Raw genomic sequence first — 26112 nt, 5'->3', positions numbered from 1 at the left:
TGTTACAAATGACGGAGTCACACATGATTCACCAAATGATATTTTGAAAGAGGAAGCAAAGTACTTTAAGCATACAGTTGAAGTCGGAAGTTTACATACACTAAGGTTGGAGTCATTAAAACTTGTTTTTCAACCACTCTACAAATGTCTTGTTAACAAAATATAGTTTTGGCAAGTTGGTTAGGACATCTACTTTGTGCATGACACAAGTAAGTTTTCCAACAATTGTTGACAGACAGATTATTTCACTTATAATTCACTGTATCACAATTCCAGTGGGTCAGAAGTTTACATACACTAAGTTGACTTTGCCTTTAAACAGCTTGGAAAATTCCAGAAAATGATGTCATGGCTTTAGAAGCTTCTGATAGGCTAATTGACATAATTTGAGTCAATTGGAGGTGTACCTGTGGATGTATTTCAAGGCCTACCTTCAAACTCAGTGCCTCTTTGCTTGACATCATGGGAAAATCAAAAGAAATCAGCCAAGACCTCAGGAAAAAAAATTTGTAGACCTCCACAAGTCTGGTTCATCCTTCGGAGCAATTTCCAAATGCCTGAAGGTACCACATTTATCTGTACAAACAATAGCACGCAAGTACAGTGGGGGAAAAAAGTATTTAGTCAGCCACCAATTGTGCAAGTTCTCCCACTTAAAAAGATGAGAGAGGCCTGTAATTTTCATCATAGGTACACGTCAACTATGACAGACAAATTGAGAATTTTTTTCTCCAGAAAATCACATTGTAGGATTTTTTATGAATATATTTGCAAATGATGGTGGAAAATAAGTATTTGGTCACCTACAAACAAGCAAGATTTCTGGCTCTCACAGACCTGTAACTTCTTCCTTAAGAGGCTCCTCTGTCCTCCACTCGTTACCTGTATTAATGGCACCTGTTTGAACTTGTTATCAGTATAAAAGACACCTGTCCACAACCTCAAACAGTCACACTCCAAACTCCACTATGGCCAAGACCAAAGAGCTGTCAAAGGACACCAGAAACAAAATTGTAGACCTGCACCAGGCTGGGAAGACTGAATCTGCAATAGGTAAGCAGCTTGGTATGAAGAAATCAACTGTGGGAGCAATTATTAGGAAATGGAAGACATATAAGACCACTGATAATCTCCCTCGATCTAGGGCTCCACGCAAGATCTCACCCCGTGGGGTCAAAATGATCACAAGAACGGTGAGCAAAAATCCCAGAACCACACGGGGGGACCTAGTGAATGACCTGCAGAGAGCTGGGACCAAAGTAACAAAGCCTACCATCAGTAACACACTACGCCGCCAGGGACTCAAATCCTGCAGTGCCAGACGTGTCCCCCTGCTTAAGCCAGTACATGTCCAGGCCCGTCTGAAGTTTGCTAGAGTGTATTTGGATGATCCAGAAGAGGATTGGGAGAATGTCATATGGTCAGATGAAACCAAAATAGAACTTTTGGTAAAAACTCAACTCGTCGTGTTTGGAGGACAAAGAATGCTGAGTTGCATCCAAAGAACACCATACCTACTGTGAAGCATGGGGGTGTAAACATCATGCTTTGGGGCTGTTTTTCTGCAAAGGGACCAGGACGACTGATCTGTGTAAAGGAAAGAATGAATGGGGCCATGTATCGTGAGATTTTGAGTGAAAACCTCCTTCCATCAGCAAGGGCATTGAAGATGAAACGTGGCTGGGTCTTTCAGCATGACAATGATCCCAAACACACCGCACGGGCAATGAAGGAGTGGCTTCGTAAGAAGCATTTCAAGGTCCTGGAGTGGCCTAGCCAGTCTCCAGATCTCGACCCCATAGAAAATCTTTGGAGGGAGTTGAAAGTCCGTGTTGCCCAGCGACAGCCCCAAAACATCACTGCTCTAGAGGAGATCTGTATGGAGGAATGGGCCAAAATACCAGCAACAGTGTGTGAAAACCTTGTGAAGACTTACAGAAAACGTTTGACCTGTGTCATTGCCAACAAAGGGTATATAACAAAGTATTGAGAAACTTTTGTTATTGACCAAATACTTATTTTCCACCATAATTTGCTAATATATTCATTAAAAATCCTACAATGTGATTTTCTGGAGAAAAAAAATCTCATTTTGTCTGTCATAATTGACGGGTACCTATGATGAAAATTACAGGCCTCTCTCATCTTTTTAAGTGGGAGAACTTGCACAATTGGTGGCTGACTAAATACTTTTTTTCCCCACCGTATAAACCCCATGGGACCACACAGCCGTCATACCGCTCAGGAAGGAGACGCGTTCTGTCTCCTAGAGATGAACGTACTTTGGTGCGAAAAGTGCAAATCAATCCCAGAACAACAACAAAGGACCTTATGAAGATGCTGGAGGAAATAGGTACAAAAGTATCTATATCCACAGTAAAACAAGTCCTATATCGACATAACCTGAAAGGCCGCTCAGCAGGGAAGAAGCCACTGCTCCAAAACCGCCATAAAAAAGACAGACTACGGTTTGCAATTGCACATGGGGACAAAGATCTTACTTTTTGGAGAAATGTCCTTTGGTCTGATGAAACCAATATATAACTGTTTGGCCATAATGACCATCATTATGTTTGGAGGAAAAAGGGGGTCGCTTGCAAGCTGAAGAACACCATCCCAACCGTGAAGCACGGGGGTGGCAGCATCATGCTGTGGGGGTGCTTTGCTGCAGGAGGGACTGGTGCATTTCACAAAATAGATGGCATCATGAGGAAGGAAAATTATGTGGATATATTGAAGCAACATCTCAAGACATCAGTCAGGAAGTTAAAGCTTGGTCGCATATGGGTCTTCCAAATGGACAATGACCCCAAACATACTTCTAAAGTTGTGGCAAAATGGCCTAAGGACAACAAAGTCAAGGTATTGCGTTTGCGAGCAAGGAAGCCTACAAACCTGACACCAGCTCTGTCAGGAGGAATGGGCCAAAATTCACCCAACTTATTGTGGGAAGCTTGTGGAAGGCTACCCGAAACATTTGACCCAAGTTAAACAATTTAAAGGCAATGCTACCAAATACTAATTGAGTGTAACTTCTGACCCACTGGAAATGTGATGAAATAAATAAAAGCTGAAATAAATAATTCTCTCTACTATTATTCTGACATTTCACATTCTTAAAATAAAGTGGTGATCCTAACTGACCTAAGACAGGGAATTTTTTACTAGGATTAAATGTCAGGAATTGTGAAAGACTGAGTTTAAATGTATTTGGCTAAGGTGTATGTAAACTTCCGCCTTCAACTGTATGTTTTCATTTCAGTCGCCTCCATCTCCACTAACCGAAGCTAATTGTATGGATTTATTTCTGTTAATAATGTAAAATTAACAGCTGTACAGAAAGACTCATGTGAAGGCCAAATTACAGAGGAGGAACTTCTTGATGCAATTAAAGCCTTTAAGTCCGAGAAAACTCCAGGGCTGGATGGCATACCAGTGGGGGTATACCAACCCTTTTTTATATACTCATAGGACCGTTATTAGCATGTTTTAACCACTCCTATATAAATGGTAGATTATCAAATACTCAACAAGAAGGTCTGATTTCATTATTACTGAAACAGGATACAAGTGGTAAATAAAAAGATCCAGTCTGTTAAAAAAATTGGAGGCCTCTTACACTACAGTGTTGTGATGCAAAAATTCTAGCAAAATGTATAGAGCATAGAATTAAAAAGGTATTGTTGGACATTATTCATCCTAATCAGACAGATTTTTACATGGACGATACATTGGAGATAATATAAGACAAGTACTGGAAACAATAGAACACTAGGACAAATCTGGGAAACCAGGCCTGCTATTCATAGCTGACTTTGAAAAGGCTTTAGATAAAGTATGACTGGAGTTTATATATAAATGCCTGGAATATTTCAATTTTGGAGAATCTCTTATAAAATGGGTTAAAGTCATGTATAGTAACCCTAGGTGTAAAATAGTAAATAATGGCTACTTCTCAGAAAGTTTTAAACTGTCAAGAGGAGTAAACCAAGGTTGTCCACTATCAGCATATCTATTTATTATTGACATCTAAATGTTAGCTGTTAAAATCAGATCCAACAATAATATCAAGTGGTTAGAAATCCAGGGCTTAAAAACAAAAGTATCATTGTACGCTGATGATTCATGTTTTCTTTTAAATCCACAACTTTAATCCCTCCACAACCTCATAGAGGCTCTAGATGCTTTTTCTAACCTTTCTGGATTACAACCTAATTATGATAAGTTTACTATCTTACGTATTGGATCAATAAAAAATACAACTTTTCCATTACTGTTTAGTTTACCAATAAAATGGTCTGACAGTGATGTGGACATACTCGGTATGTATTTCCCGAAAGAAAGAAAGGATCTCACTCCTATAAATGTTAATAGAAAGTTAGCAAAAATAGATAAGATCTTGCTACCATGGAAAGCTCAATACTTGTCTATTTGTGGAAAAATCCCACTGATTAACTCTTTAGTCATATCCCAGTTTACCTATTTGCTTATGGCCTTGCCTACACCTTGCGACCTGTTATTTTTAATTAAATGAGCAAAAAATATTAAATTTTATTTGGAATGGCAAACCAGACAAAATTAAAAGCCTATTTATATAATGAATATGAATTTGGAGGGCAGAAATGTTTAAATATAATAATATTTATTATTAAAGCATTACACCTATTAAAGCATTACACCTCTCACTAAAGGCGTCAGTCAAACAAAAGTTATACTTAAATCAAAACTGGTTCTCTTGCAAATTAGTAAGAATGTCTCACTCCATGTTCAAGAATGGCCTTTTTCCCTTTATTCAGATTACAACCTCTCACTTTCGGTTATTTGAAAATTTAATAATCTCCAAAATATTGCTATTTTTAAAACAAGCCATAGAAAGTTGGTTGCAATTTTAGTTTAATCCAACAGAAAAGAAAGAACAAATAATATTATAATTATTTAAACTCAAATATACTAATTGATTTAAATATATATATATATATATATATATATATATTTTAAAAAACATATTCTTTGTAAATGATATCATAAATAGGACAGGTGGAGTTGTCACACATGCAGCCAACAAAAATATATGGAAATGTCTTCTCTACCCAAAGTTACAACCAACTAATTGCAGCATTACTGCAAAAAATGGAAGAGGCAAGTGGAAGGGGGAGAAAGTAAGAGACTTGCCTGATGGCCCTGCATTAAACACCAAAATTGGATAAAGAAAATTGGGATAAATAAAGAACTTGTGGGACTTATAACAACAAGATAACTAATGTAAAATATAGTTTGTCTGTAAAATGTATATAGGTTGAGAACTTTTGTGAAACAGCACAGTTAAAATATATGGCAAATAGAAATCAAACTGGATGGACATCAGAAATAGATGGGAGAGGTTGAAGGTAGAGGACGGACAGGACTAAAAACAAACAAAAGACAAATATAACTATTGTCAAATAGATTGTGTCCATAAAATGTATATAGTATGTATAAGCTGGAAGTAGAAGCCTAAGTGTTGTTGTTCACTAGTTTACTCCAATTAGGGGAGGGGTGGTGGGTTTGGAAAGTAATGAAGGAAAATATATTTTAGAAAAGGATGTGTATATATATGTATATGTATTATATTATAGGGGTTGTGGGGTTGGTGGAAAAGTTGTTAAAAAATCAAAATAAAGAAAAAGGCCTGGTCCAACTGAAGAATGATGCGTTATCACAAGGCCTGGTCCAACTGAAGAATGATGCGTTATCACAAGGCCTGGTCCAACTGAAGAATGATGCGTTATCACAAGGCCTGGTCCAACTGAAGAATGATGCGTTATCACAAGGCCTGGTCCAACTGAAGAATGATGCGTTATCACAAGGCCTGGTCCAACTGAAGAATGATGCGTTATTACAAGGCCTGGTCCCACTACAGATTTATAAGTTACTACAATGCCTGGTCCAAATACAGAGACTGAATGATAAGTTATTACAAGGCTTTGTCCAACTACAGAGAAATAATGATAAGTTATTACAAGGCCTGGTCCAACTACAGAATGATAAGTTATTACAAGGCCTGGTCCAACTATAAAATAATATGTTATTACAAGGCCTGGTCTAACTACAGAATGATAAGTTATCCACACACAGAGACGCGTACAAAGCTCTCCCTCGCCCTCCATTTGGCAAATCTGACCATAACTCTATCCTCCTGATTCCTGCTTATAAGCAAAAACTGAAGCAGGAAGCACCAGTGACTTGGTTAATAAGGAAGTGGTCAGATGACGCAGATGCTAAGCTACAGGACTGTTTTGCTAGCACAGACTGGAATATATTCTGGGATTGTTCCGATAGCATTGAGGAGTACACCACCTCAGTCACTGGCTTCATCAATAAGTGCATTGATGACGTCATCCCCACAGTGACCGTACATACATACCCCAACCAGAAGCCATGGACTACAGGCAACATCCGCACTGAGCTAAAGGGTAGAGCTGCCGCTATGGTGGTCCTCTGGTGGTCCTCTGTAGCTCAGCTGGTAGAGCACGGCGCTTGTAACGCCAGGGTAGTGGGTTCGATCCCCGGGACCACCCATACATATAAAAAAAAAATGTATGCACGCATGACTGTAAGTCGCTTTGGATAAAAGCGTCTGCTAAGTGGCATATTACTACTATTACTATCAAGGAGCGGGACTCTAACCCGGACGCTTATAAGAAATGCCGATATGCCCTCCGACGAACCATCAAACAGGCAAAGAGTCAATAGAGGACTAAGATTGAATCGTACTACATTGGCTCCGATGCTCGTCGGATGTGGGAGGGCTTGAAAACTACTAGAGACTACAAAGGGCAGCACAGCCGCGAACTGCCCAGTGACACAAGCCTACCAGACGAGCTCAATCACTTCTATGCTCGCTGTGAGGCAAGCAACACGGAAGCATGCATGAGAGCACCAGCTGTTCCGGATGACTATGTGATCACGCTCTCCGTAGCCGATGTGAGTAAGACTTTTAAGCAGGTCAACATTAGCAAGGCCAGACGGAATACCAGGATGTGTACTCCAAGCATGCGCTGACCAACTGGCAAGTGTCTTCACTGACATTTTCAACATGTCCCTGACTGAGTCCGTAATACCAACATGTTTCAAGCAGACCACCATAGTCCCTGTGCCCAAGAACACTAAGATAACCTGCCTAAATGACTACCGACCCGTAGCACTCACGTCTGTAGCCATGAAGTGCTTTGAAAGGCTGGTCATGGCTCACATCAACACCATTATCCCAGAAACACTTGACACACTCCAATTTGTCAATCTCTATTGCACTCCACACTGCCCTTTCCCACCTGGACAAGAGGAACACCTACGTGAGAATGCTATTCATTGACTACATCTCAGCATTCAACACCATAGTGCCCTCAACGCTCATCACTAAGCTAAGGACCCTGGGACTAAACACCTCCCTCTGCAACTAGATCCTGGACTTCTTGACGGGCCGCCCCCAGGTGGTAAGGGTAGGTAACAACACATCTGCCACGCTGATCCTCAACACAGGGGCCCCTCAGAGGTGCATGCTCAGTCCCCTCCTGTACTCCCTGTTCACCCATGACTGCATGGCCAGTTTGTTGATGACACAACAATGGTAGGCCTGATCACCGACAACAATGAGACAGCCTATAGAGAGGAGGTCAGAGACCTGGCCTTGTGGTGCCAGGATAACAACCTCTCCCTCAATGTGATCAAGACAAAGGAGATGATTCTGGACTACAGGAAAAAAAAAGAGGACTGAGCACGCCCCCATTCTCATCGACGGGGCTGTAGTGGAGCAGGTTGAGAGCTTCAAGTTCCTTGGTGTCTACATCACCAACAAACTATCATGGTCCAAACACACCAAGACAGTCGTGAAGAGGGCACTACAAAGCCTATTCCCCCTCAGGAGACTGAAAAGATTTGGCATGGGTCCTCAGATCCTCAAAAAGTTATACAGCTGCACCATCGAGAGCATCCTGACTGGTTGCATCACCGCCTGGTATGGCAACTGCTTCCTGCAGTTGGACCTCTATACCAGGTGGTGTCAGCTTCCTGCCATCCAGGACCTCTATACCAGGTGGTGTCAGAGGAAGGCCCTAAAAATTGTCAAAGACTCCAGCCACCCTAGTCATAGACTGTTCTCTCTGCTACCGCACGGCAAGCGGTACCGGAACGCCAAGTCTAGGTTCAAAAGGCTTCTTAACAGCTTCTACACCCAAGCCATAAGACTCCTGAACAGCTAATCAGCCTCTGACGCGTCCACCTCTACCTGAAATGGTAAAGCGGGGTCCGGATGCGCCAGCACCGGAGCCGAAGTAAACAGGTCCTTCAGTCTCCCAAATGCCCTGTCCGCCTCAGCAGACCACTGCAAGCGCGCCGGACCCCCCTTCAGAAGAGACGTTATGGGAGCTGCCACCTGTCCAAAACCCCGGATAAACCTCCGGTAGTAATTTGCAAAACCCAAGAACTGCTGCACCTCTTTAACCGTGGTTGGGGTGTGACAATTACGCACGGCTGACACACGGTCAACCTCCATCTTCACCCCTGACGCGGACAACTGATAACCCAAAAAGGAGATAGACTCCTGGAAAAACAGACATTTCTCTGCCTTGACATACAAGTCGTGCTCCAACAGCCTCCTCAACACTCGGCGCACCAGAGCTACATGCTCGGCTCGGGTAGAAGTGTACACTAGAATGTCGTCAATGTACACAACCACACCTTGCCCCTGCATGTCCCGGAAGATCTCGTCCACAAAGGATTGGAAGACTGAAGGAGCATTCATCAACCCGTATGGCATGACGAGATACTCGTAATGACCCGAGGTGGTACTAAATGCTGTCTTCCAATCATCGCCCTCCCTAATGCACACCAAGTTGTAGGCGCTCCTGAGATCCAGTTTTGTGAAGAAACGCTCTCCGTGTAATGATTCCGTCATAGTCGCAATCAGAGGGAGTGGATAACTGTATTTCACAGTGATCTGATTGAGACTACGGTAATCAATACACGGGCGCAACCCTCCATCCTTCTTCTTCACAAAAAAGAAGCTCGAGGACGCAGGGGAAGTGGAGGGCCATATGTATCCTTGTCTCAAAGACTCTGAAATGTATGTCTCCATAGCCCCCTTCTCTTCTTGAGACAGAGGATACACATGGCTCCGCGGAAGCGCTGCTCCTGCCTGGAGGTCTATCGCACAATCCCCCTGTCTATGAGGAGGCAACCGCGTCGCCCTCGTCTTGCTTAACACGAGTGCTACTTCCTCATACTCAGGGGGAATGTGCATTGCGGGCACTTGGTTCGAACTCTCCACCGAGGTCGCCCCCACGGAAACACCTAGACATCGCCCCACACACTGGGCAGACCACTCCATAAGAGCCCTCTGTTGCCACGAAATGGAGGGATTATGGGTAATCAACCAGGGAAGCCCCAGCACCACTGGATATGCAGGAGAGTCGATCAGATATAACTGAATAGTTTCCTCATGACCCCCCTGCGTACTCATCCTAAGTGGTGCTGTGACCTCCCTAATCAACCCCCGATCCCAACGGGCGGCTATCTAGTGCATGGACAGGGAAGGGAGTATCAACAGGAAGGAGGGGAATCCCTAACTCTACACAAAAATTCCGATCAACAAAATTCCCAGCTGCGCCTGAATCTACTAGCGCCTTATGCTGGGAAAGAGGTGCAACCTGTGGAAATCGTACAGGTATACATAAGTGCACAACAGAGAGCTCTGGGTAAGTGGGGCGCCTACTCACCTGGAAGGGCTCCCCAGTGCGTGGCCTGTTGTCCCGTCCCCCTGGAGACCCTCCCCAGCACCTAGCCACAGTGTGCCCTCCACGGCCACAGTTGGTGCAGGGGACGGCCCCCCTCGGGCTCCTTCTCCTCCTCTCTCTAGCGCCAGCACCCCCGAGCTCCATAGGGCTCGGCTCGGAGGTGCTGGAGGATGGAATGGACGGCCCCCACTCGGAGCGTCCGCGGGTGGCCAGCAGGGTGTCGAGACGGATGGACATGTCCACCAACTGGTCGAACAAGAGGTTGGTGTCCCTGCAGGCCAGCTCTCGGCGGACGTCCTCCCGTAGACTGCATCGATAGTGATCGATGAGGGCCCGCTCATTCCACCCTGCATCAGCCGCTAGAGTCCGGAATTCCAGAGCGAACTCCTGTGCGCTCCTCTTCCCCTGTCGGAGGTAGAATAGACGCTCCCCCGCCGCTTTCCCCTCAGGTGGATGGTCGAACACGGCAGCGGTGCCGTCATACGCCCTCGGGAGCGAGAGCCGAATCCCACTGGATTCCGGAGCTTGGATGGGAGGACTGACCGATGGTGGTGGTAAGGTAGGTGGAGGTGTGGGTACCCCTCTGGTCTCCCATCGGTGCAGAGTATTAATTACGTCCTGCAGGGCGGTCCCGAGTTGTAGGATCCTATCGTCCTGGCCGCGGACGCACTCCTCCAAAGACTCGGGCGCTGCTGCTCTTGCTGACTCCATTAGATGGTGTGTAATTCTGTCAGAAATTGCTGAGGTGGATGTGGTGTAGGAGTCAAACGCAGGACACAGAAGCTTCGTCCAACCGACTTTACTGAACGAAAAAATAATAAACACTGGCCTCAACTAAACAGGAGGCGAACTATTACGCAGCAGTGCGTAAAAATACTCAAATGCGATAGCGCACGAAACACAGTGCGACTAACCAGAACATACAAAATGCAAAAAACGAGCAGCACCAAAAAGACAGGCGGAACAATTACACACAACACACGACTAACAAAACGGGAAACTTATAGGAGACATAATTAACACTAAAAGGAAACAGGTGTACAAAGAAGACAAAACCAAACAAACATCGATAACATACAACGGTGGCAGCTAGTACTCCGGGGACGACGACCGCCGAAGCCTGCCCGAGCAAGGAGGAGGAGCAGCCTCGGCCGAAACCGTGACATTCAGGTAGACTACTTTACTAAATGTAAAGTACAAAACAAACGCCTCCACAACTGGAGGGAAAAACACCATATACGTAATATGGAAAAATAGCAAGGCCGAACATCGACTAGACATACAAACAATAACACACAAATACCAAACGTGAGACAAGGGAAATTATAGGCTAAACAATCAAACATAATAGACAACAGGTGTACTACTCAAGACAAAACAAGACAAACACCGAAACATCGATCGGCAGTAGCTAGTACTCCGGGGACGACGAACGCCGAAGCCTGCCTGAGCAAGGAGGAGGAGCAGCCTCGGCAGAATCCGTGACAGTACCCCCCCCTTGACGCGCGGCTCCAGCCGTGCGCCGACCCCGGCCTCGGGGACGGCCAGGAGGACGCGGAGCAGGGCGAGTGGGATGACTCCGGTGGAACTCCGTCAAGAGGGAGGGATCTAAGATGTCCCTCCTAGGCACCCAGCACCGTTCCTCTGGACCGTACCCCTCCCACTCCAAAAGATACTGCAGACCCCCCATCCGACGTCTCGAATCCACGATGGACTGGACTGAGTACGCCGGAGCCCCCTCGATGTCCAGTGGGGGCGGAGGAGCCTCTCGTATCTCATTCTCCTGGAGTGGACCAGCTACCACCGGCCTGAGGAGAGACACATGGAACGAGGGGTTAATGCGGTAATCATTGGGCAGTGGTAACCTGTAACATACCTCGTTCAATCTCCTCAGGACTTTAAATGGCCCCACAAACAGCCGACCCAGCTTCCGGCAGGGCAGGCGAAGGGGCAGGTTTCGAGTCGAGAGCCAGACTCGATCTCCAGGTGCATAAACTGGACCCTCACTGCGGTGGTGATCGGAGCTCGCCTTATGCCTACGGCGCTCGGGGGAAACCATTCATCCACCGCAGGAGCCTCGATCTGGCTCTGATGCCAGGGTGCCAGAACCGGCTGATACCCCAACACACACTGAAAAGGAGTCAGATTAGTGGAGGAGTGGCGAAGTGAGTTCTGGGCAATCTCTGCCCAGGGGATATACCCCAACCACTCCTCCTGCCGGTCCTGGCAATAGGACCTCAGAAACCTACCCACATCCTGGTTTACTCTCTCCACCTGCCCATTACTCTCAGGGTGGAAACCCGAGGTAAGGCTAATCGAGACCCCCAAGCGTTCCATAAACGCCCTCCACACTCTAGAGGTGAACTGGGGACCCCGATCAGACACTATATCCTCAGGTACCCCGTAGTGCCGGAAGACGTGTGTAAACAGGCCTCAGCAGTTTGTAGGGCAGTAGGGAGACCTGGCATTGGAATGAGACGGCAGGCCTTAGAAAACCGATCCACAACGACCAAAATTGTGGTATTCCCCTGGGAGGGGGGAAGGTCCGTGACAAAGTCTACCGATAGGTGAGACCACGGCCGTTGTGGAACGGGTAGGGGTTGTAACTTCCCCCTGGGCAGGTGTCTAGGTGCCTTACACTGAGCGCACACCGAGCAGGAGGAGACATAAACCCTCACGTCCAAGGTTGGCCACCAGTACTTCTCACTAAGGCAGTGCACTGTCCGGCCAATACCAGGATGACCAGAGGAGGGTGACATGTGAGCCCAATAAATCAGTCGATCACGGATCTCGAGCGGCACGTACTTCCGCCCCTCCGGAAACTCTGGAGGAGTAGGGTCGGTACGTAACGCCCGCTCGATCTCCGCATCGACCTCCCACACCACCGGTGCCACCAGACAAGACTCCGGAAGTATGGGAGTGGGCTCAATGGACCTCTCCTCTGTGTCATATCGCCGGGACAGAGCGTCTGCTCAGTTGGTAGAGCATGGCGTTTGCAATGCCAGGGTTGTGGGTTCGATTCCCACAGGGGGCCAGTATGAAAAAAAAAAAATAATAATAATGTATGCACTCACTAACTGTAAGTCGCTCTGGATAAGAGCGTCTGCTAAATGACTAAAATGTAAATGTAATGTAAATGTCTGCCTTAACGTTCTGTGACCCTGGTATATACGTGAGCTTAAAGACAAACCGGGCCAGAAACATGGCCCACCTAGCCTGACGAGGGTTCAGTCTCCTAGCTGCCCGGATGTACTCCAGGTTACGATGGTCAGTCAGAATGAGAAAAGGGTGTTGAGCCCCCTCAAGCCAATGCCTCCACACCTTTAGGGCTTGGACCACAGCTAGCAGCTCCCTGTCCCCCACGTCGTAATTACGTTCCGCCGGGCTGAGCTTCTTAGAATAAAAGGCACAGGGACGGAGTTTAGGAGGCGTGCCCGAGCGTTGAGACAGTACAGCCCCAATCCCCGCCTCTGACGCGTCCACCTCCACTTGGAACGCCAAAGAGGGGTCCGGATGTGCCAGCACCGGAACAGAGGTGAACAGGTCCTTCAGATGTCTAAACGCCCTGTCCGCCTCAGCCGACCACTGCAAACGCACCGGGCCCCCCTTTAGCAGGGAGGTGATGGTAGCTGCTACCTGTCCAAAACCCCGGATAAACCTCCGGTAGTAATTGGCAAAACCCAAAAACCGCTGCACCTCCTTAACCGTGGTAGTTGTCTGCCAATTACGCACGGCTGAAACGCGGTCAATCTCCATCTCCACCCCTGACGCGGACAACCGATGTCCCAGGAAGGAGATGGACTCCTGGAAAAACAGGCATTTCTCCGCCTTCACATACAAGTCATGCTCCAACAGCCTACCCAACACCCGAAACACAAGGGCCACATTCTCGGCTCGTGTAGCAGAGTATATTAGAATGTCGTCAATATACACCACTACACCCTGTCCATGCAAATCCCGGAAAATCTTGTCGACAAATGATTGGAAGACTGAAGGAGCATTTATTAACCCGTATGGCATGATGAGATACTCATAGTGACCCGAGGTGGTACTAAATGCTGTTTTCCATTCATCTCCTTCCCTAATGCGCAGCAGGTTGTAAGCGCTCTTGAGATCCAATTTTGTGAAGAATCGCGCTCCGTGTAATGACTCCGTCATACTCGCAATCAGAGGGAGAGGATAACTGTATTTAATAGTAATCTGATTGAGACTACGGTAATCAATACACGAGCGCAAACCTCCATCTTTCTTCTTCACAAAAAATAAACTCAAGGACGCAGGAGAAGTGGAGGGCCGTATGTATCCCTGTCCTAGAGATTTGGCGATGTATGTCTCCATAGCCGCCTTCTCCTCCTGAGACAGAGGATACACATGACTACGTGGAAGTGCAGCACCTGCCTGGAGGTCTATCGCACAATCCCCCTGTCTATGAGGTGGTAATTGAGTCGCCCTCTTCTTACTGAAGACGAGTGCCAAATCATTATACTCAGGAGGAATGTGCACTTGGTTCGGACTTTCCACCGTTGTCGCCCCTACGGAAACACCTATACACCGCCCGACACACTGACCAGACCACTCCCTGAGAGCCCTCTGTTGCCACAAAATGTTGGGGTCATGAGATATTAACCAAGGAAGCCCCAACACCACGGGAAACGCAGGAGAGTCGATCAAATACAACTGTATAATTTCCTCATGACCCCCATGCGTCTTCATCTTAAGTGGCGCCGTGACCTCCCTGATCAATCCTGACCCCAAAGGGCGGCTGTCTAGGGCATGGATGGGGAAGGGCACATCAACTGGTATAAGGGGAATCCCTAACTTATACGAGAAACAGCGATCGATAAAATTCCCAGCTGCGCCTGAATCGACTAGCGCCTTATGCTGGGAGTGAGATGAAACCTGGGGAAACTCAACTTGGATACACAAGTGGACAACAGAGAGCTCTGGGTGAGTTGGGCGCTTACTCACCTGGAATGACTCATCAGTGCATGGCCTACTGCCTCGATCCCTAGGAGACCCTCCCCAGCACCGAACCGCAGTGTGTCCTCTACGGCCACAGTTGGTGCAGGGGACGGCCTCTCTCCGGGTCTCTCTCCTCCTCTCTCTAGCACCAGCACCCCCGAGCTCCATAGGGCTCGGCTCGGAGGTGCTGGGGGATGAGATGGACGGCCCCAGCTCCGGACGTCCGCGGGTAGCCAGCAGGCTATCCAGACGGATCGACATGTCCACCAACTGATCGAAGCTTAAGTTGGTGTCCCTGCAGGCCAACTCTCGGCGAACGTCCTCCCGTAGGCTGCACCTATAGTGGTCGATGAGGGCCCTCTCATTCCATCCCGCATTGGCCGCCAGAGTCCGGAAATCCAGTGCGAAATCCTGCGCGCTCCTCTTCCCCTGTCTGAGGTGGAACAGACGCTCCCCCGCCGCTTTCCCCTCTGGGGGATGATCGAAAACCGCCCTGAAGCGGCGGGAGAACTCCGCATAACTGACGGTGGCGGCGTCTATTCCCCTCCATTCGGCATTGGCCCACTCCAATGCCTTGCCGGAAAGACAGGAGATGAGGGCGGAAACGCTCTCGTATCCCGAGGGCGCCGGGTGAATGGTTGCCAGGTAGAGTTCTACTTGGAGCATGAAACCCTGACACCCGGCCGCGGTGCCATCATAAGCCCTCGGGAATCCCACTGGACTCCGGAGATGGAACGATGGGTCTGGCCGATGGTGGTGGTCTTGTTGGTGTCACGATTCAGACAGACGACCAGAGGACCACAATTGCGTCACACCAGAAAGTTTATTAAACTTAAGGGAAAAGGGAAGTAGGGAGTGAATGAAGGCTCCAGGGGTAACAGGGATCCCGTCCAATGCGCTGGGTCTGTGCCCCCCCCAGTGGCAGCGATGCGTCCTATGAAGCCGGTGGTGGGTGGTCCAGAAGTCCTGGGGGGGGGAGACACAGACACAACAGGGCGGAATGAAACCAGGCAGCAGTACAGTTCAAGGGAAATCCAAAATACGTAGTAGCAAGGCAGAAGGCTGGTCAGAGTTACCGGGATTGAAGAGTAGTCAGGAGTCGTAATGGCAGAAGCAGGTCTGGATCTCCTGAGGCAGAAGAGTATCCAAAAAACAGGCAGGTCCGGGGTCACAAAACCAGGGTGAGCCAGAAGCGCGAGCAAACAGGTTCCGGGTGTGAGCTTTGCAGACGATCTGACACCGGAGAGCTGAAAGACAGGGCCTTAAATACTGGGAGAGGTAGTGGGTAATGCAGCGCAGCTGGCAGAGTAATTAGAGCAGAGCAGAGCAGGGACAGGTGGAGCTAGTTAGGCTGAGTAGAGAGAGTGGTGAGCAGAGTGGAAGAAAATTAAGGTGGTAACCCGGTGGAGTGAGAGGCCCATGACAGAACCCCCCAAGGGACGGCCCCAGAAGTCCCAAGAGCAACACCACGCCGGGCGGGAGGAGGGGAGCCGGAGGAGGGCTAGAACTCCTCCGAACGGTCCGAGTGAACGTCCTCATCCTCGGAGGAAGCCGGAGGGCCGTGGTCGGGAGATGGGACAGGTCCCGAGACAGGATCAGGCACAGGACAGGAAGCCGAGCGGGCCGGACGGTTAGGGACCCCTCTGGGGCGGCCCCTACGGATTGCAGGTTGATCAGGATGCCGTTGGTGGAAAGCGGTGATGAGAGTCCTATCCACAATCCGACTAGCTGGCACCCAGGTCCTTTCCTCAGGTCCATAGCCCTCCCAGTCAATGAGGTACTGGAGACCCCTACCCCTCCGTCTGGACCGAAGCAGGCGGCGGACGGTGTAAACCAGACCACCATCGACTGAGCCGTGGAGGAGGAGGACCAGGCGCAGCAGGGACCAGCGGACTCTCATGGATGGGCTTAATCTTAGACACATGGAAAGTGGGGTGCACCCTCAGGGAATTAGGCAGTTGGAGCCGGACAGCAGTTGGGCTAATCACTCTTATGATAGGGAATGGGCCAATGAACCGAGGTGCCAGCTTCTGCGACTCCACCCTGAGTGGCAGGTTCTTCGATGACAACCACACCCTTTGACCAACATGGTAGGTGGGAGCAGGAATTCTCCGACGGTTGGCCCCGGTAGTGTAGCTGGCAACGGACCTGAGGAGTGTGGCTCGGGCTTGTGACCAGGTGCGGCGACATCGACGGGCAAAAGCAAGTGCAGATGGGCAAGTAACCTCCTCCTCCTGGCTGGCAAATAGAGGAGGCTGGTATCCATAAACACATTGGAAAGGGGACATACCGATGGCAGAGCAGGTCAGAGAATTGTGTGCGTACTCCACCCATGTCAATTGCTGCGACCAGGAGTGGGGGTTGCGTGAAGTCATGCATCGCAGTGCCTTCTCGAGCTCCTGATTAGCCCGCTCTGACTGCCCATTGGATTGGGGATGGAATCCGGAAGTCAGACTGACTGTGGCTCCCAGCAGGTGACAGAACTCCTTCCAAAAAGCGGAGGAGAATTGTGGACCACGGTCAGAAACAACATCCTTTGGCAGTCCGTGGATCCGGAAGACGTGTTCCAGGACCACCTGGGCGGTCTCCTTGGCGGTTGGGAGCTTGGGGAGGGGAATGAAGTGTGCCATCTTGCTGAAACGGTCAACGATGGTGAGAATGACGGTCATGCCACTTGAAGGGGGCAGCCCCGTGACAAAGTCAAGGGCGATGTGAGACCAGGGACGTCTGGGCACAGGCAGGGGCTGCAGCAATCCGGCTGGGGGCTGGCAGGACGACTTGTGTTGGTTGCAGATGGGGCAGGCTTGGACGAATTCCCGTACATCCTTCCTCAGAGAGGGCCACCAGAACCTCTGGGCGAGCAGGTTGTAAGTGCGGGTGGAGCCAGGGTGACAAGCTAGGCGGGAGTCATGTCCCCCACTGAATGACCTGGGACCTCAGGTCTTCGGGGACAAAAAAGGCGGTCAGCTGGGCAAGTGCTGGGACCTGGCTGGTTACGGAGAGCCTCTAGCACCTGTTCCTCAACAGCCCAGGTCAGAGCTGCAACGATGCAGGGACTTGGCAGAATCGACACAGGGTCCTTGGAGGGGGTGTCATCCTTCTGGAATTGACGGGAGAGGGCGTCTGGCTTGGTGTTGCGTGATCCAGGCCGGTATGACAGAGTGAAATTAAACCTGGTGAAGAACAGGGCCCAGCGGGACTGCCTGGAGTTCAACCGTTTGGCCGTGCGGATGTACTCCAAGTTCTTATGATCGGTCCAAACGAGAAATGGAATGGTGGACCCCTCCAGCCAGTGACGCCACTCCTCCAAGGCAAGCTTCACAGCCAGCAGCTCACGGTTCCCTATGTCGTAATTGCACTCAGAGGGGGACAACCGACGTGAGAAAAAGGCACAGGGATGGAGCTTCCTATCCTCCGCAGCCCACTGAGAAATCACAGCACCAACTCCCACATCCGAGGCGTCCACCTCCACAATGAATTGCCGGTCCATATCAGGCATCTGGAGGATGGGAGCGGAGGTGAACCTCACCTTGAGGGTACTGAAGGCTTTGTCGGCTGCTGGGGTCCAGGTGAAGGGTTGCTTGGTGCTGGTTAGAGCAGTGAGAGGGGCAGCAACGGTACTGTAGTTCCGGATAAACTTCCTATAGAAGTTAGCAAACCCCAGAAACTGTTGCAGCTTCTTTCTGTTCTCCGGAACTGGCCATGAAGTGACTGCTGATACTTTGGCAGGATCCATTTGGATACTTCCCTCTGCCACTATGTACCCCAGGAAGGCCACTGTCTTGACGTGAAACTCACATTTCTCTGCCTTGGCGTAGAGGGAATTCTCCAGAAGACGATGAAGAACTTGCTGGACATGGCGGGTGTGTTCAGACAGGTTTCTGGAGTAAATTAAGATGTCATCCAGGTAAACGAAGACAAACTTGTTTAACATGTCCCGCAGTACATCATTCACTAGAGCCTGGAACACAGCAGGAGCATTGGTGAGGCCAAAAGGCATAACCAGATACTCGTAGTGGCCTGTTGGTGTATTGAATGCGGTTTTCCATTCATCTCCCTCCCGGATCCGCACTAGGTGGTAAGCGTTTCTGAGATCCAACTTGGTAAAAACAGTGGCTCCCTGGAGCAACTCAAAAGCAGAGGTGAGCAGAGGCAGAGGGTAACGGTTTTTCACTGTGATGTCGTTGAGTCCCCTGTAGTCGATGCAGGGGCGAAGAGATCCGTCCTTCTTCCCCACAAAGAAGAAGCCAGCACCAGCAGGAGATGAAGATGAACGGATTAATCCTGCGGACAGAGAACCATTGATGTAGTCCTCCATGGACTTTCTTTCAGGAGCAGACAACGAATAAAGACGACCCCCTTGGAGGAGCTGTTCCAGGGAGGAGGTCGATGGCACAGTCGTACGGTCGGTGAGGGGGGGCAGAGATGTGGCTCTTGCTTTGTTAAACACCTCTCTGAGACCATGGTAGCATTCTGGGACATTGGAGAGGTCAGGAGCGGAGTTAGTAGGTACTGGCCGAGGGGTAGTGCGGCAGCAAGCAGGCAGGTTCGGTGGCAGTCCTCTCCCCACTCCCTGATCACCCCGGTCACCCAGTCGAGCTGAGGGTTGTGCCGGCGGAGCCATGGGTAACCCAGGATGAGGGGTTGGCCTGGAGAGGGGGAGCAGGTGAAACTGGATAGTTTCTTGATGGTTTCCCGGACAGACCCATCGAGACCGGGGCCGTGACATGAGTGACCGATCCGAGTAAGTGTCCGTCCAGTGCCCGGGCAGGAATAGGAGGTGTCAAACGGAGGTTCTCCAGTCCCAGTTGGCGTGCCAGCTTGATGTCCATTATGTTGGCTTCGGCGCCAGAATCCACCAGAGCAGCCAGGGTGTGAGTTGAGTCAGAGAGGCGGAGGTGAACTTGCAGCAGGGGTTTGCGGTCGGAGGACTGGATGGTCATTGAACTCAACCGGACTCCCCTACGCCCGGTGAGCTTCGGCCCTTTAAAGGGCAGGTTACCACACGATGTCCATCACCTCCACAATAGAGGCAGAGGTTTGAGGTGAAGCGGCGCTGGCGCTCTGCAGGAGTGAGGGAGGCTCGCCCAATCTCCATAGGCTCAGACTGATCAAGCTGACCTGGGTGAGTGGCAGTAGATGACAGGAGCCCAGTCGGATCTCTCCGAATGCCGGTAGTAGGTGGACCTTGGCGCCCCCTCTCACGACGACGGGTCTGTATCCTTCTGTCGATCCTGACAGTCAGTGCGATGGCTTCATCAAGAGTGGAAGGCAGTTCATGGGAGACCAACTCGTCCCTTGATATAGTCAGCCAAACTATGGAAGAACGCGTCCACCAACGATGGTGTGTTCCAAGAACTTCGTCTAGCCAGGGTTCGGAAGTCGATGGAATGGTCTGCGACTGTACGTCTGCCTTGTCGAATACTGAACAGTTCACGAGACGCCTCTGCGGTGGGTGAATCCAGGTCAAACACCTTCAGCATCTCCTCAGCAAACAGGTCGAAGGTTGCACATGCGGGGGTTTGACGTTCGAACTCTGCTGTTCCCCAGAGTCGAGCTCGGCCCGTCAGGTGAGTGATGGCATACCCAACTTTAGCCCCCTCCGTGGCGAAGGTCCTTGGCTGCAAGGAGAACTGAAGTCGGCAGCTAGTCAGGAATGGCCGGACCTGGGTTGAATCGCCGTTGAACCGCTCGGGGTTTCCAATCTTGGGTTCGGAGCAGCGGCTGCAATGACCGGGGCAGGTAACTCGGGGGCTGGGCTGGTGGGCAGACTGGCTGGGGTAAGGTTGGTGAGGAGTTGAATGATCATGGCGAGTTGTTGTTGCTGCTGCTGGAACTGCTGCTCATGCTCATCGGTTTCCATGTCGGGGAAAGTGTGCGCTGAGTCCAAAATGGTCAGATCGTACTGTCACGATTCAGACAGACGACCAGAGGACCACAATTGCGTCACACCAGAAAGTTTATTAAACTTAAGGGAAAAGGGAAGTAGGGAGTGAATGAAGGCTCCAGGGGTAACAGGGATCCCGTCCAATGCGCTGGGTCTGTGCCCCCCAGTGGCAGCGATGCGTCCTATGAAGCCGGTGGTGGGTGGTCCAGAAGTCCTGGGGGGAGACACAGACACAACAGGGCGGAATGAAACCAGGCAGCAGTACAGTTCAAGGGAAATCCAAAATACGTAGTAGCAAGGCAGAAGGCTGGTCAGAGTTACCGGGATTGAAGAGTAGTCAGGAGTCGTAATGGCAGAAGCAGGTCTGGATCTCCTGAGGCAGAAGAGTATCCAAAAAACAGGCAGGTCCGGGGTCACAAAACCAGGGTGAGCCAGAAGCGCGAGCAAACAGGTTCCGGGTGTGAGCTTTGCAGACGATCTGACACCGGAGAGCTGAAAGACAGGGCCTTAAATACTGGGAGAGGTAGTGGGTAATGCAGCGCAGCTGGCAGAGTAATTAGAGCAGAGCAGAGCAGGGACAGGTGGAGCTAGTTAGGCTGAGTAGAGAGAGTGGTGAGCAGAGTGGAAGAAAATTAAGGTGGTAACCCGGTGGAGTGAGAGGCCCATGACAGTTGGAGGAGGTGTGGGCAAACCTCCTCTTTCCCATCGGCTCAAAGTGTCCATTACATCCTGCATGGCGGTGCCGAGTCTTTGGATCATGGCGTCTTGGCTGCTGACGCGCTCCTCTAGAGACTCCGTCGGTACCGCTGATCCTGCTGACTCCATGGTGGTGTGTTATTCTGTCAGAAGGTGATGTGTACGCGGCGAGTGAAGTCAGACGCAGGACACAGAGAATCAGGTAGACTACTTTACTAAATGTAAAGTACAAAACAAACGCCTCCACAACTGGAGGGAAAAACACCATATACGTAATATGGAAAAATAGCAAGGCCGAACATCGACTAGACATACAAACAATAACACACAAATACCACACGTGAGACAAGGGAAATTATAGGCTAAACAATCAAACATAATAGACAACAGGTGTACTACTCAAGACAAAACAAGACAAACACCGAAACATCGATCGGCAGTAGCTAGTACTCCGGGGACGACGAACGCCGAAGCCTGCCCGAGCAAGGAGGAGGAGCAGCCTCGGCAGAATCCGTGACATACAGAGACAGAATGATGTGTTATTACAAGGCCTGGCCCAACTTTATAATGATCAATTATTATAAGGCCTGGCCCAACTTTATAATAATCAATTATTACAAGGCCTGGCCCAACTTTATAATAATCAATTATTACAAGGCCTGGCCCAACTTCATAATAATCAATTATTACAAGGCCTGGTCCAACTACAGAATGATAAGTTACTACAAGGCCTAGTCCAACTACAGAATGATAAGTTATTGCAAGGCCTGGTCCAACTACAGAATGATAAGTTACTACAAGGCCCGGTCCAACTACAGAATGATAAGTTACTACAAGGCCTAATCCAACTACAGAATGATAAATTACTACAAGGCCTAATCCAACTACAGAATGATAAGTTATTGCAATGCTTGGTCCAACTACAGAATGATAAGTTACTAAAAGGCCTGGTCCAACTACAGAATGATAAGTTATTGCAAGGCCTAGTCCAACTACAGGATGATAAATTATTGCAATGCTTGGTCCAACTACAGAATTATAAGTTACTACAAGGCCTAGTCCAACTACAGAATGATATGTTACTACAAGGCCTGGTCCAACTACAGAATGATAAGTTATTGCAAGGCCTGGTCCAACTACAGAATGATAAGTTACTACAAGGCCTAGTCCAACTACAGAATTATAAATTATTACAAGGCCTGGTCCAACTACAGAATGATAAGTTACTACAAGGCCTGGTCCAACTTCAAGATAATACTTTAATGCTATCTATGTTTACAGAAGCCTGGGAGCTATCTTGGTTTATATAGTCAAACTGAACACACTTACACACACACACACACACACATTCTGTCAGGGGGCCACCTTAATGATGTAGTTGGTTGAGTTCTTGTCGTCGGGGGCGATGTATAAGCGAATCAGAACACTCTTGCTGTGTTGGTTCCTAATCTGAGCCAATGTCTGCAGCAGGTCCCATCGTCCTGGCGACCAGAGCCACTTCCCCTCAAGCCCCTCCCCCAGGACGGGCCAGTGGAACTCAGGCTGCTGTAAAAGCTTCAACAGAGGACCACTGTCCACTTTCTCCAATATAGCTACACACAGACACAGACAGACACAAAGACACACACAGACACACACAGACACAAAGACACACAGAGACACAAAGACACATACAGACACAAAGACACACACAGACACACACAGACACAAAGACACAAAGACACACACAGACACAAAGACACATACAGACACAAAGACACACACAGACACACACAGACACACACAGACACAGACAGACACAAAGACACACACAGACACACACAGACACAAAGACACACAGAGACACAAAGACACATACAGACACAAAGACACACACAGACACACACAGACACAAAGACACAAAGACACACACAGACACAAAGACACATACAGACACAAAGACACACACAGACACACACAGACACACACAGACACATACAGACACAAAGACACACACAGACACACACAGACACAAAGACACAAAGACACACACAGACACAAAGACACATACAGACACAAAGACACACACAGACACACACAGACACAAAGACACAAAGACACATACAGACACAAAGACACACACAGACACACACAGACACACACAGACACACACAGACACAAAGACACACACAGACACAAAGACAAACACAGCCACAAAGAAACACACAGCCACAAAGACACACACACACACACACACACACACACACACACACACACACACACACACACACACTTTGTACCACTGTAGAACTTGATGTTTTTGATGTAACCTCAGCTCCCATCTCGGCTTTCTCATTTGTGTGTGTGTGTGTCTGTGTGTGTGTGTGTGTCTGTGTGTGTGTGTGTGTGTCTGTGTGTGTGTGTGTGTGTGTGTGTGTGTGTGTGTGTGTCTGTGTGTGTGTGTGTGTGTGTCTGTGTGTGTGTCTGTGTGTGTGTGTGTGTGTGTGTGTCTGTGTGTGGTTGTAGGTTACCTTCGTCCATACAGGAGCGGTAGAAGACCTTGACCTTCCTGACAGCTTCTATCTCATCTGAGTCTGATGGAGTCTCCAGCAACTCTACAACTCACATACAGACAACATTTAGAGGTGGGGGAGTGTAGTCAGGGTATGAGTGTGTATGGGCTCATCATGTTCTCGTGCTCACCTTTGAGTGTGATATCAACGTGTTGGCGTAACCAGGGGTAGATGCCATATGAAGAGGAGTCTTCAGGAATAGGGTTGTCTCTCAGCCAGCCACCACAGGAGAACCCATAGAAGTCGTCACAGGGAGACACAGCCCGGTCCATCTTACCGAGGATAGAACCAGCTACACACACAAACACATTACATGTTGATCGCGACATTCTACATGCAACCATTTCCTGTAAGGTGGGTGGGGCCTACCTGCTTCAATACATTCTGGAGTTAAGCAGAAGACATCCTGATTGCCTCTCTGGGAAACTGAGGAAAAGGATGAGACCTGATGAAGATCACACCACACACACATCCCCCTCCCCACCAAAACCCACACAATCATAAACACATAATATATGTCCTCGAACAACCCAACTACCACCTGACCTCTCTCTCACTCTCTCCCTGTACGGTGTCCCTCAGACCCCCCACCCCCCCTGACCCCCCCTGACCCCCCACCCCCTCTGACCCCCCTACCCCCTCTGACCCCCCACCCCTCAGACCCCCCCACCCCCCTGACCCCCCACCCCCTCAGACCCCCCACCCCCCTGACCCCCCACCCCTTCTGACCCCCCCACCCCTTCTGACCCCCCACCCTCTGACCCCCCACGACCCCCCCCACCCCCACCCCCTCTGACCCCCCACCCCCCACCCCCTACCCCCTCTGACCCCCCACCCCCTCTGACCCCACCCCCCACCCCCTACCCCCTCAGACCCCCCATCCCCTCTGACCCCCCACCCCCTCTGACCCCCCCACCCCCCCCACCCCCTCTGACCCCCCACCCCCTCTGACCCCCCTGACCCCCCACCCTCAGACATACACACAGCCATCAGCTGCTCAGGGTTCCAGTGTCATGGAGAAACTGACCCCATTTTAATAACACATATGGCAAATAGCTTGCACACACACACACACAAACACACACACACACACACACACACACATACATACACACACACACATACACACACACACACATACACACACACACACACACATACACACATTCACACCTTAAAAATAACCAAAGTAAATCAAATAAGCCATTGTCTATTCACTTGCATGACCAGAGACAGGAGTGTGTGTAAGTGTGTGTGAGTGTGCATACTGTATCTACAGAAACATATATAATTAAACCAACATCATTTCACCACAAAAATGTTGGCTTCATACAATAACAAGAAAATAATAGTTACCACTTCTACCCCACCCCCCACCCACCTCCACACCCACCCCCACACACCCCCACCCACACCCACCCCCACACCCACCCACCCCCCACCCACCCCCCACCCACCCCCCACACCCACCCACCCACCCCCCCACACCCACCCACCCACCTCCACACCCCCCACCTCCCTCAACCACTCCAGCTACTGTAACACCAGGTTTTTCAAGACTAAACTCACTCAGGGAAAGAGGTGTTAGTGTAACTCTATCTGTGTCTAAAATAGTAGTGTCTACTCACCCAGTATGACAGCAAGCAGAAGAGCGATGCAGAGACACACACATACAGCCAGTGCAGCCTTTAGGAGACCACTGGTTCCTGGTTTAGAAACACACACACCTAGACGCTCCATATCTCCAATCAAAACACACTACCTCACTTTCAACCACCTCTTTCTCCGTCTCCAAATCTATCTCACTCCCTCCCTCTCTCTCTGTGTTGGTCTCCGTATCTCTCTCTCAGTGTGTTGGACTCCGTATCTCTCTCTCACTGTGTCTGTCTCCGTATCTATTTCTCACTGTGTCGGTCTCTGTATCTCTCTCTCACTGTGTCGGTCTCCGTATCTATCTCTCTCTGTGTCTGTCTCTGTGTCTCTCTCCGTATCTCTCTCTAACCCTAACTCTCTCTCTCTCTCTCTCTGTATCTCTCTCTAACCCTAACCCTCTCCAAACTGTGGTTCAACCTAATTCTGTCTGACTCTCCCTCTCCAGCGGCCTGCCCCTCCCTCCGTCTCCTCCCTCTCCAGTGACCTGCCCCTCCCTCCGTCTCCTCCCTCTCCAGCGGCCTGCCCCTCCCTCCGTCTCCTCCCTCTCCAGTGGCCTGCCCCTCCCTCCGTCTCCTCCCTCTCCAGCGGCCTG

General features: G+C 49.6%; 1 protein-coding gene across 3 annotated transcripts in view; it reads right to left on the bottom strand.

Annotated features, from left to right (window-relative positions):
• The window catches only part of phex (phosphate regulating endopeptidase homolog, X-linked), a 52056-nt gene extending 26297 nt beyond the window's left edge, over positions 1–25759 (bottom strand). For 2 of the 3 annotated variants that reach the window (XM_045221679.1, XM_045221680.1), the window contains exons 1-5: positions 25496–25758; positions 24237–24293; positions 23998–24159; positions 23826–23909; positions 22681–22907 (exon numbers count right to left, since the gene is read on the bottom strand). In XM_045221679.1, coding sequence (XP_045077614.1) covers positions 22681–22907; positions 23826–23909; positions 23998–24159; positions 24237–24293; positions 25496–25607 — 642 coding nt within the window. In that variant the 5' untranslated portion in view covers positions 25608–25758. Of the gene's footprint in view, positions 1–22680; positions 22908–23825; positions 23910–23997; positions 24160–24236; positions 24294–25495 lie in introns of all 3 variants that reach the window. The other variant, XM_045221678.1, reaches the window with a different exon arrangement.
• Positions 25760–26112: the final 353 nt, after the last annotated feature.

The sequence above is a fragment of the Coregonus clupeaformis genome, chromosome 7 (assembly GCF_020615455.1).
Source record: "Coregonus clupeaformis isolate EN_2021a chromosome 7, ASM2061545v1, whole genome shotgun sequence".
In the NCBI taxonomy this organism is placed as follows: domain Eukaryota; kingdom Metazoa; phylum Chordata; class Actinopteri; order Salmoniformes; family Salmonidae; genus Coregonus; species Coregonus clupeaformis.
This window is presented reverse-complemented; position numbering and strand designations above follow the sequence as displayed.